The 12325-nt window shown below is 43.3% G+C and overlaps 1 protein-coding gene across 1 annotated transcript in view; it reads left to right on the top strand.

The window, feature by feature from the left end:
• Positions 1-10919, top strand: part of CNTNAP2 (contactin associated protein 2) — a 1643722-nt gene extending 1632803 nt beyond the window's left edge. The window contains exons 23-24 of the mRNA XM_068972445.1: positions 5946-6026; positions 10720-10919. Of these exons, the coding sequence (XP_068828546.1) occupies positions 5946-6026; positions 10720-10919 (281 nt within the window). The remainder of the gene's footprint in view (positions 1-5945; positions 6027-10719) is intronic.
• Positions 10920-12325: the final 1406 nt, after the last annotated feature.

Here is a 12325-nt window from a genome sequence, read left to right on the forward strand (position 1 = left end):
TGAAGTTGGGGGGCAGGGAAAGTGCTGAACTGTGAGCTGGTTTCCCTTCCCACACAGAAGACAGAGACAACAGCGACAGGAAGGAAGGCTGTCTGTGTGTGGAAGCGTCCGTGTGGCCGTGTCCGAGTGTGTTTCAGGGTGTGAGCCATCTCGGTGGGCTCTGCAGTCACAGCCAGGCTGGTTCACAAGCTCGCCCATGGAGAAGGATCCCCTGTCAGCAGTCCCTGCAGTGACATGTCTGCCTGTCCTCTGCTGAGGGAGGCGAGGAGAACAGGTCGCAGGGTGGGTCAAGGGAAACGTGGTCTGTCAACATAATGGGGATGACCAGACAAACAGGATGCGTGAGCCGGAAATGAGCAGAAACACGCTTCCATGAGACACTAAACTGGAGTGGAACAGCGCCACACTTTGGTGTTATCGTGTAGTGTGTCAACTGAAAAAACCACGCACAACCATGTTTTATGCGGTAGACATGCTGAGGACTTAAGTCAGGGAGACAGATTCTCAAGTAGCTCTGAGAGACTGCTCCGAAAAGGTAAAGGAGGAGCCAGGATATATGGGAGTTTTTTGCAACCAAAACAAGCAGTTGGAACATCAAAAGATTACTATTCATTAAAGAAAAACCAGACATCTCAAGTTAATGAATTTAGCCATTTTTTATGTATGAGAAGATGCAAGAGTCTGGGTTGATGGAAATCATTCCTTCGATCTACATCTTCACTCTCTAGGGCCAGTATCCTGTTTTCTCCAGCCTGAATCCCCTCAGGGTGTGCTGTGGGGGTGGGCATGGGGGCCGCTGATGGCTTGATGGCCACAGCATCCTTTGGCAGGTGACATTCTTTGTCCACAAGTGTCATTTGGGGATCCAGGAGGAAAGTATATTGAATGTAGTGTTTGCCTGTTTGACACAAGTCTGGGCCTGAGACTAAATACCTAAAGTCTATTTTGAACCTGCTGCTGCTACTGCTGCTAAGTCGCTGCAGTCGTGTCCGACTCTGTGCGACCCCATAGACGGCGGCCCACCAGGCTCCCCCGTCCCTGGGATTCTCCAGGCAAGAACACTGGAGTGGGTTGCCATTTCCTTCTCCAATGCATGAAAGTGAAAAGTGAAAGTGAAGTCATGATGTTTCGCAAAATATGGATAGGTTCCTTGATACTCTAGCACCACACAAATGGCTCTCGCAGCAAACTTGAATGAGGGTGGGAGGGCATAAAAATTGGTAGCAGAATGAGGTTTGTGGTTTGGCCTCATCGGTGTCTCTTGGCCTCTGTGTTCCTCTATGTGCATTTCTAAGAGGATGTTAGTACCCAGGGGAAAGAACGGTTACAATGAAATCATCTGAAATATATCTATCAAAGTAGCATATCAGTGTGCATGCCAGGATGAAATGGATTTGCCTCCAGGGAAGAAGCACTTACATGCATTCGGAGAAGCAAGCTCAAGTTATAAACAAAGCCCTGGAATTTCATGAGGACTTCTCTGGGACCTGGGGGGTTTCCACTGATTTTTTTCTGATAATAATCAGACTAGCAGACACAGAAATTATTATTATACAGCTTTTCTGTATTCAATATGTTCCTTTCCTCTGTTGGGAAGAGTAAGGATGGTGCTTTGCTTTAAGGGTGGAATTGAGTCTAGGCAGCTGACTTCCAAAATTGTACCTGCATAGGAGATTTTATTGGCTCCCCTAAGTGCCTCAGATGGTAAAAGAATCTGCCCACAATATGGGAGACCCAGGTGCAATCCCTGGGTTTAGAAGATCCCCTGGAGAAGGAAATAGCAACCCACTCCAGTATTCTTGCCTGGAGAATTCCATAGACAGAGGAGCCTGGAGGGCTATAGTCTTTTTTCACACAAATGTTTGCATACCTCTTAATGGACTGATTTTAATTATACCAGTCAGTTCAGTTCAGGTGCTCAGTTGTGTCCAGCTCTTTGTGACCCCATGGACTACAGCAATCCAGGCTTCCCTGTATATCACCAACTTCCAGAGCTGCTCAAACTCATGTCCATGATGCCAGTTCTTCAGATCAGGCGGCCAAAATATTGGAGTTTCAGCTTCAGCATCAGTACTTCCAATGAATATTCAGGACTGATTTCCTTTAGGATGGACTGGTTGGATCTCCTTGCAGTTCAAGGGACTCTCAAGAGTCTTCTCCAACACCAGGTTCAAAAGCATCAATTCTTCGGCGCTCGGCTTTCTTTATAGTCCAACTCTCATATCCATACATGACCACTGGAAAAACCATAGCTCTGACTAAATGAACCTTTGTTGGCAAAGTAATGTCTCTGGTTTTTAATATGCTGTCTAGGTTGGTCATAGCTTTTCTTCCAAGGAGCAAGCATCTTTTAATTTGATGGCTGCAGCAGTGATTTTGGAGCCCAAGAAAATAAAGTTTCTCACTGTTTCCATTGTTTCCCCATCTATTTGCCATGAAGTGATGGGACCAGATACCATGATCTTCATTTTTTAAATGTTGAATTTTAAGCCAGCTCATTCACTCTCCTCTTTCACTATCATCAAGAGGCTTTTTAGCTCCTCTTCACTTTCTGCCATAAGGGTGGTGTCATCTGCATATCTGAGGTTATTGATATTTCTCCCAGAAATCTTGATTCCAGCTTGTGCTTCATCTAGTCCAGCATTTCTCATGATGTACTCTGCATAGAAGTTAAATAAGCAGGGTGGCAATATACAGCCTTGACGTACTCCTTTCCCAATTTGGAACCAGTCTTCTTGTTCCATGTCCAGTTCTAACTGTTGCTTTTTGACCTGCATACAGATTCCTCAGGAGGCAGGAAAGGTGGTCTGGTATTCCCATCTCTTTCAGAATTTTCCACAGTTTGTTGTGATCTACACAGTCAAAGACTTTGGTATAATCAATAAAGCAAAAGTAGTTGTTTTTCTGGTATTCTCTTGCTTTTTCGATGATCCCGTGGATGTTGGCAGTTTGATCTAATTAGCTCTGCTACTTGTCATTGGGACTGCAAATATAACTAAGATTGGCCCCTGCCATTAAGAAGATGAATGCCATGTATGGAGTGACAAGAATTAAGATGACAGCCATTGAAAAGAGGGCAGATGGTTCATCTGGAGTGGCTCAGAATGGTTTCAGGAAAGTGGTAAGATTTAAGGGACAAAGAGAAGAAAGACAACCAGGTGTCCTGACAGAGCGTGTCACATGGAGGAGCAAAGACACATCCCCCTGAAGCACCAGACATCCATGTGCCTGGAAGGGTGAGTGGGAAAAGTGATTCAATGAGGGAAGAAGCAGAAGAAGCTCAAGGGAAACCTTCTGCCCGATGTCAAGGAGTTCAAGTCGTATCCATACCTTTCCCTACTGTTTATGTCAGTAACTTCAAGAGAACCAGTGGAGAAGGAAATGGCCTCCCACTCCAGTGTTCTTGCCTGGAGAATCCCATGGACAGAGGAGCCTGGTGGGCTACAGTCCCTGGGGTCAGAAAGAGTCGGACACCACTGAGCGACAAGAGCACAGAAGAACCAGAGAGAGGTTGTCAGGGTGTCTAAGCATCTGTGTTTTTCTGCAGTTCTGTGGCCAAGGATGCAAAGCTCTCTTTTGGGCAGGAACTGTGCTGTGTTCCACCATCCGTGTTACCTGAAGCAGAAGAGCAAATGGTCTTATAGTATTATGAATACCACCCAATAGAATAATGACGGAATTGATGCTGTAATTTTTTGTTATTAAGTATATTTTGAAGCTGTGTATTTTTTTAATGGTCAGGAGGCTTCTGTGTTTATCAAAAGGAGAGGAGAAACATGACACTCACAGGCTGCTCGAATGCCTGGTAGACGTCGCCGCCTGGGTGTTCTGTAGGCGCTTCAAGTCAGTGTGTCCAAACAAAATAAGTCTTTCTACCTAACATCCTAAAAATAGTTCTTCCTTCCATGGGTCCTACCTGAGCTGAACTGTCGGAGAGCTGGGGTTTTCTCCACAGCTGATCTGTCTGTGTCGTTCTAGCCCTTGAAAGGTAATATAGGAAAGACGATCTACTTTGGAATTAATGCTGCCTGGGTGGTAATCCCAGTTAGGCCATTTACAAGCTATTAAGCTTTTGACTTTTTAGAAGGACATGGACCAAACAGTGTTCAGAGAAGGGTAAATACAACTTCAGAAGATGTTGGGACTATGCCCAAGATGAGTAGTGAAATTTCAGGCCTTTTTCTTGAAAAGCACCACTCATTTTTTTGAAGGGTGGTTGACCTCAGGGAATATGTGTATTGATAACCAAATCTTACTGTGTGCATTGACTGTGTGAGTTACAACATGGAAGCTGCACTGCCATTTCAGGCAAGTTGCTATACATAGACAGGGTCATAACTAAAATCCCATCCATGCTTCAGGTTAGTATTTGGACTATATAAACCAAATTCTTCAGTGAGGCATGAAAAGTTCTCATTAGTAACAATTTTCATCTTTTTTACTCTTTGCTGAATATCCCCAGCACTTAGAATGGCAGCTGACACGTGGTAGGCATGCTGCAAAGATTTGCTGAAATAGGTTCAGAAACAGAAAAGTTATTAGGCAGTTAATATTCTTCCCAACACTTAGGAGATATTATCCCCTAACAAATTCCTGAAGCGTACAGTATTTTACTAGAGCCACATAAGATGCTTGTTTAAATAAATGATTCCTTTTTAAAACAAAAACACTAATTCAAAAAGATGCATACACCCCAGCGTCTTATGGCAGTATTATTTACAATAGCCAAGATTTGGAGGCAACCTAAGTGTCCAGGCACAGAGGACTAAAGATGTAGTCCAGCTGTACAATGGAATACTACTCAGCCATAAAAAAGAATGAAAATTTGCCATTTGCAACAACATTGGTGGACTTGAAAGGTACTATGCTAAGTGAAGTAAATTAGAGAAAGGCAAAGACTGTATGATGTCACTTATACATGGAACCTAAAGAACCCAACAAACTAGTGAATATGACAAAAAAAGCAGACTCATAAATGTATAGAACAGACTAGTGGTTACTAGTGGGAAGAGGGCATGAGGGGAGGGGCGGTACAAGCGTAGTGTCAAGAGGTATGAACTATTATGTATAAATATTACATATAAAACTACAAGGATAGACTGTACAACATAGGGAATAATATCCAATAGTTTATAATAACTATAAATGGAATATAGCCTTTAAACCTTGTGAATCACTATATGGTACACCTGTAGCATATAATATTATACATTGCTCAGTTGGTAAAGAATCTGCCTGCAATGCAGGAGACCCTGGTTCAATTCCTGGGATGGGAAGATCCCCTAGAGAAGGGATATGCTACCCACTCCAGTATTCTTGGGCTTCCCTGTGGCTCAGCTGGTAAAGAATCAGCCTGCAGTGTGGGAGACCTGGGTTTGATTCCTGGGTTGGGAAGATCCCCTGGAAAAAGGAAAGGCTACCCACTCCAGTATTCTGGACTGAAGAATTCCATGAACTGTATAGTCCGTGGGGTCACAAAGAGTTGGACCGAACTGAGCGACTTTCACTTTGGTACTTCAAATTTTTTTAATTTTTAGCAATTGAAACTAATACTGTAAGTTCTAAAAAGCTCATCAGCAAACATACCCAACTCCATCAGTTGTGAAAGGGATCAAAGTGGCTGGGAGGCAGATTTCAGCCAAACTTAAGAAGTATTCTCAACTTGTCTGTCAGTGGAACCAACAACCGACAGTCCTGCTCAGGTTGTTCTAAAAATTTTAATATTCCTCCCAAGGAGATATGGTGCTCGTCTGGGCCTTGTATAAAGGAAAACAGCAGGCATTGAGGTGGCTGTGATTCTTGTGGGCAACAATAACAAAATGGGTTTAAATGAAACAGAGGTCTCATTTGGGAAAACAGGCAGTGTTGAAGGATTTTATGAAAAAATTGATATCAGATTATCCGGGATAAATGATATACATGACTTTTTATCTCCTCCTCTACAGCCAGTGCTGATTTTCCGTATAACCCAGGACAAGGCCAGGCCATAAGAAATGGAGTCAACAGAAACTCGGCCATCATCGGAGGTAGGTGACGCACAGCACAGGCGCTTCCTCACTTGTGGGGAGTAGTCATTTTCAATAAAGCATTGTCTAGAGGAAAAGGACTTGTACTAGACTTGTACTTTATTTATTCTGCTGTTTAAATATGGCTGAAGACTGAGGCGTACAGGTGTGGAGAAACTGGCAAATGTAACCTGGCTCCTTCTTAATGCTGACTTATTATTTTAAAAAAGGAAAAAGAACAGTAGTAGGAAGCGAGCCAGCATCTGAAAACACAAGCAGGCTGTCACGGCAGCCTGACAGGGCAACAGCCAGGACATCTGTTTATGCCCTCATCCTCCTCTTGCATCCGAAATGATCCAGAGTAGCTTGCTACAAAAATGGGAAGGACTATGCCAGTCTGGTTTCAGTTATCTTAATACAAATTATCAGACCATTAATAAGCCAGAGTATCTGAATATTCCAGGCTTTTCTTCCCACCATGGAAACCTGCATAAGAGTTTGACTCTCTTAGTATAGTTCCTCGTGTTTGGATCAGTAAATATCACCTGTTGCCTTCTTCTTTCTCTGCTTCTTCCGCCTTATTTTATAAAGATGTTTCCTGTCTCTCTGAGGACGGCTAATACTGTTAAGCATATGAAGGATTTTAAACTCAGCCAATCAACTCAGCTAGTCAGTAGGTTTATTTTCCACAGGAAGAAAGTGGACACCTACATGCTGCTGCTGCTGCTGCTGCTAAGTCGCCTTCAGTCGTGTCCGACTCTTGGCAACCCCATAGACGGCAGCCCACCAGGCTCCTCCGTCCATGGGATTTTCCAGGCAAGAGTACTGGAGTGGGGTGCCATTGCCTTCTCCAGGACACCTACATATATGTGACTATTAAATTACAGGGCTTCCCTGGTGGCTCAGACGGTAAAGCATCTGTCCGCAATGCGGGAGATCGATTCTGCGTTGGGAAGATCCCCTGGAGAAGGAAATGGCAGCCCACCCCAGTATTGTTGCCTGGAGAATCACAATATATTCTGAGCATGTGTACGTGCATACTCAGTTGCTTCTCTCGTGTCCAACTCTCTGCGACCCTATGGGTTGCAGTCCACCATTCTCCTCTGTCTGTGGGATTCTCCAGGCAAGAATACTGGAGTGGGTTGCCATTTCCTCCTCCAGGGGATCTTCTCAACCCTGGGATCGAACCTGCATCTCCTGTGTCTCCTGCATTGCAGGCAGATTCGTTACCCCCGAGCTGCCTGAAAGCCCAAATACATTTAGAAATGGTGCTTAATCACATTGTTCAGAGTTCTGGTATAATCCTTATCCTTGTTATTTTGCTTTTTTAATATTAACTTTATTGAAGCATAATATGCACTTATCTAAACGCAACACGTTATGACTTTTGACAAACACATATGCCTATAGTGTTAGTCGCTCAGTCGTGTCTGACTGTTTGCAGCCCCTTGAACTGCAGCCCACCAGGCTCCTCTGTCCATGGAATTCTCCAGGCGAGAATACCGGAGCGGGTTGCCATTTCCTTCTCCAACATTCCTATAACCACAGCCACAATCAAGACACAGAACATTTCCATCCACTAAAAGTTCTCTCGCACCCCTTTGTAATTTGCCCCTCCCCCACTCCGCTTGCCTTTGTCACGTGGATTTCTTTTGCCTCTTTTTGGGGTTTCACAGAAATGGAATCACATAGTATGTAATCTGTTGTGCCTTCTTTCCCTCAACGTGTTTTTGAGAATCTGTTGACATTGTTATATCACCAGCGGTTTGTTTATTTTTACTGCCAAGTTGTATTCCTTTGTATGAATGAAGGAGAATTTGCTTTATCTACTCTCCTGCTGATAGATGTTTGGTTTGTTTCCCGGCTTGGGCTGTTTGGACAAAAGCTGCTATGAATATTCTTGTCCAAGTTCGGGCCTTTGTAAACATAAGTTTTAGTTTCTCTGGGAATTCCTAGGAGTATAATTGCTGGGTTATTGTAGACATTTAACTGTACGGGAAACTGCCATATCGTTTTCCAAAATGGTTGAACCATTTTATGCTTCCATAAGCAATATCTGAGAGGTCAAATTGCTTTACAATCTTGCCAACACTTGGTACTGTCACTCTTTGTAGCTATCTCGTTGATGAGTGGTGGTAACTCACTGCGCCCTGTTTGTTGTTAACAGTCTTTTTCTGTTTATAGTATCTTTTGGGTTTTAATTTTATTTATTCATGGCTGTGCTGGGTCTTCTTGCTGCACAGGCTTTTCTCTAGTTGCGGTGGGGGTCGGGAGGCTACTCTCTAGCTGCAATGCCCAGGCTTCTCATTGTGGCAGCTTATCTCGTTGTAGAACACAGGCTCTAGGGCCCCCAGGCTTCAGCAGTTGTGGCACGTGGGCTCAGTAGTTGTAGCCCCCAGGCTCTAGAGCACAGGCTCAGTAGTTGTGGCACACGGGCCTAGTTGCTCCACAGCAAAAGGGATCTTCCTGGCCCAGGGATCAAACCTGTGTCTCTTGCATTGGCAAGTGGATTCTCCACCACTGAGCTGCCAGGAAAGCCCCCTCACTGAAGTTTTAATGTGCAACTATATGATGACTTATGAGCATCTTTTTCCAGGCTTATCACTGTTTGCAAATCTTTTGTGAAGTGTCTATTTAAATCTTTCTCCTCTTTTAATTGGATTGTTTGACTTCTTTCTACTAAATTGTAAGAGTTCTTCTTGCATTCTCATTGTTTCATTTTTTTAGTGGTATTTTTTGAAAAGCAGATTTTAATTTTTCTAAAGTCCAACTTTCTAACCTTTTTACAGTTTGTGATATTTTTTAATCCTTTCTAAAAATCTGCCAACCCCAAGGTTGTAAAGATTTTCTCCTGTTTTCTCCCAGAAGTTTTCTAGCTTTTGTTTTTAATTATTCAGTCTATAATCATTTTGAGGGGCTTCCCTGGTGGCTCAGATGGTAAAGAATCTGCCTGCAATGTGGGAGACCCAGGTTTGATCCAGGTTTGATCCCTGGGTTGGGAAGATCACCTGGAAAAGGAAATGGCAACCCACTCCAGTATTCTTGCCTGGAGAATCCCCATGGATAGAGGAGCCTGGTGGCCTAGAGTCTGTGGGGTCACTGCCGGGAGCCAGCATGGGGAATCCCATAGTTGGACACAGCTGAGCGACTAACACATACACATAGTCACTTTGAGTTAATACCTGTATATAATATGAGATAAAAGTCAAAAATCATCATTTGCCAAAGAAATATCTAGTTATTCTGAGATCACTTGTTGAAAAGATTTTTTTTCTGATTTAATTTCCATGTTACTTTTGTCAAAAATCAATTGTCTATAGATTTGTATGTCTGTTTTCTGGACTCTATTCTATCGATTTACATCTCTTTCTTTGGTCAATATTACTCTTACTTTATTATTGTATCTTTAAAGTGAGTCTTGAAATAAGCAATGTAAGTTCTACAATCATTTCTTTTTTTTTTTTTTTTTAACTATTTTGACTGTTCTGGGTCCTTTGCATTGCCATATAAAATTTAGAATCAGCTTATACATTTCTACAAAAAATTGCTATTATTTTCATTGGATTGCATTAAATCTATAAATGAACAGCTTAACAATATTGACATTGAAATATGGTATATGCATCCATTTATTTAGGTCTTCTTTAGTTTGTCTCAGCAAGGTTTTATGATTTTCAGTGCACAGTCTTGAACAGTTCAGTTCATTCTGTTATAAGTGGCACTATTTTCTTACTTTCATTTCCAAGTATTTCTTGCTAATATATAAAAATATAAATTTCACCTTGCTAAATTTACTGTGAGTTCCAGCAACTTTTTTTTGTATATTCCTTAGTATTTTCTATATAGACAATCCTGTCATCTGAGAATAGAGTTCTCCTTCTCAATCGGTACACTTTTTGTTTCTTTTTATTTTATTCGACTGTCTAGAACTTTTAGTTTCAGTCATGAGTTAAGGTGATGAGAGTTGACACTCTTGCATTTTTCCATATTTTAGGAGGAATGTGTTTAATCTTTCACTATTAAGTGCAATATTAGCTGCAGATTTCTCAAAGATGCCCTTTTTCAAGGTTGAAAGTTTCTTTCTATTGATAGTTTCCTGAGAGGCTTCATGATAAATGGGTGTTGAAATTTCTCATATTTCTTTTTTAGTCATGTGCATTTATTGATAAAGGTTTTTTAATTACATTGCTTTATTTTTAAATGTTAACTCAATCTTACATTCCTAGAATTGACACCATTTTTGTTATAATCTGTTCCCCTTTACATATTGCTGGGTTTGATTTGCTACCATTTTATTTAGGAGAGACACTGCTCCATCATTTTCTTGTAGTGTGTTTGTCTGGTAATCGTGTCAGGATAATTCTGGCCTCCTAAAACGAGTTGAGTGGTATATCCGGCTCCTCTAAGACAGACGTGTAGGGCTGGTGTTACTTCCTTAGGTCAAGTTCGTTAACTGTTTTTGAGGTCTTCTGAAGGCTTACTGGTTTTCTGTTTCATCGTCCTGTCAACCCCTGGGAGGAAAGTGTTGACGTCTCCAGATGTAACTGTGGAAGCCGGCCTCCTTCCGCGTCCGGTGCTGCCGGTCTCGTTGTTGGGGAGTTCCGTGTTTCCTGAAGGAAAGGCTCCTGGAGGGAGCCGAGCTGACGAGGCGCGGGGTGCTGGCGGGCTCCTCGGGCCGCGTCTAACCTCTCGCCCCTCTGTCTGTGTCCCCCAGGGGTCATCGCCGTGGTGATCTTCACCATCCTCTGCACCTTGGTCTTCCTCATTCGCTACATGTTCCGTCACAAGGGCACCTACCACACCAACGAGGCGAAGGGCGCGGAGTCCGCCGAGAGCGCCGACGCCGCCATCATGAACAACGACCCCAACTTCACAGAGACCATCGACGAGAGCAAAAAGGAGTGGCTCATCTGAGGGCCGGCTCTTTGGCTCCGGGAAGTGGGGGGCGAGGGAGGGGGGAGCGTGAGCAGGGAGGAGGGCAAGGGACGGACGGAAGCACCCGACTTCAGACCCCTGAGCACACCCTTAAGATATCAGCACAAGCCGGGGAAGGCAAGCGACGGCAAACTCCTGGAGACTGATGGCCACACAAAAAAATAATAATAACTTTTTGATATTTCTTTATAGCTGAGTTTCCCCTTCTGTATCAAAACAAAAATAATACAAAAACTGCTTTTAGAGTTTAAGCGATGGTCAACATTTGTAGGTACTATCTGTCGAATATTTTGTGTGTGTTTAGAGAGGTGTTCTGAAAACCCACAGGAACAGGGCCCGTTTTCTACGGTTTTCAGCGCCCTTAGAACGTGGATATTTTTCCTGGAGAAAAGTTGGTGCACATGTACACGGCTTCCCGCGTTTTCTGCTTTTTACATAGAGTCAGCCTCTAATGGGCTGTGGTAGTAACTAGTTCTTGTTCATAAGATATTTCTCTGGTGTCCTGTGAATTGGAAAAGGAAAGGAAAGGACAGAGGGAAGCTGTGATTTAGCAGTTTTCAGAGAGACCTCAGTGTGTGCCGGTTCTCTGAGAGTTCCCACTGGAGGCACAGGGGTGCGGTCCCTCCTGTGCAAGAACCGTCAGTACAACCCAGAGAAGCTCTCAGACCCAGGGGAAGCAGCCCCCTATTGGATCGCTGGTTTTACTTTGGATCAGATTCTACTCGATTGCACCGCTCCACGTCTGTAGTCTTATAACTATCCGGTGTCTATAACTGTCAGCTATAACACCTGGTGATCACCCAAGACAAAAGGTTTTCCCTCTGCTTTACCTACAAGATACTGGGTTAGACTGTATGTGTGTGTCAGCACCACGGTGAGGAATTAGAGCCAGATGTTGAGATGTGTTGGCTCTGTGTCTTTTATAGTCGGTAGCAGGAGTGTGGACACTTCTTAGAGAATGCGTAAGTTAGGTTGCTCTTCTTCTTTCGCTCTGTCTGGTCTTTATGCGCCTGTGACAAGATCCTAGCAGACAGTGTCCTCTGAATGGACGGACCAAAATAAAGCCAAGTTGTGATTGCGATTGTTATTGCTATTATTCTGGAATCGTGGAAAATCCTGCCCTATTCTAACTGATCTACTCCATGTATTATTCCATCCTAAATAGACGCATGGCCGTGATTCAGGGACTTTCTTTGGCAGATATATCTGAAGCTCAGGTTCATCACAACCTGGGAACTGACCGTTCCTTCTCAGAGAATGGACCTGTCTGGTTAACCAGACCTCAGTTTATTCAGGAGCCTTGATCAACTAATTCCAGCAAGGAACTATTTAAAACTAATTGACTGTTTCTGTAGACCAGTGGGACAACATTCCTATTGAAGCAT

Source organism: Capricornis sumatraensis, chromosome 5 (assembly GCF_032405125.1).
Source record: "Capricornis sumatraensis isolate serow.1 chromosome 5, serow.2, whole genome shotgun sequence".
In the NCBI taxonomy this organism is placed as follows: Eukaryota; Metazoa; Chordata; class Mammalia; order Artiodactyla; family Bovidae; genus Capricornis; species Capricornis sumatraensis.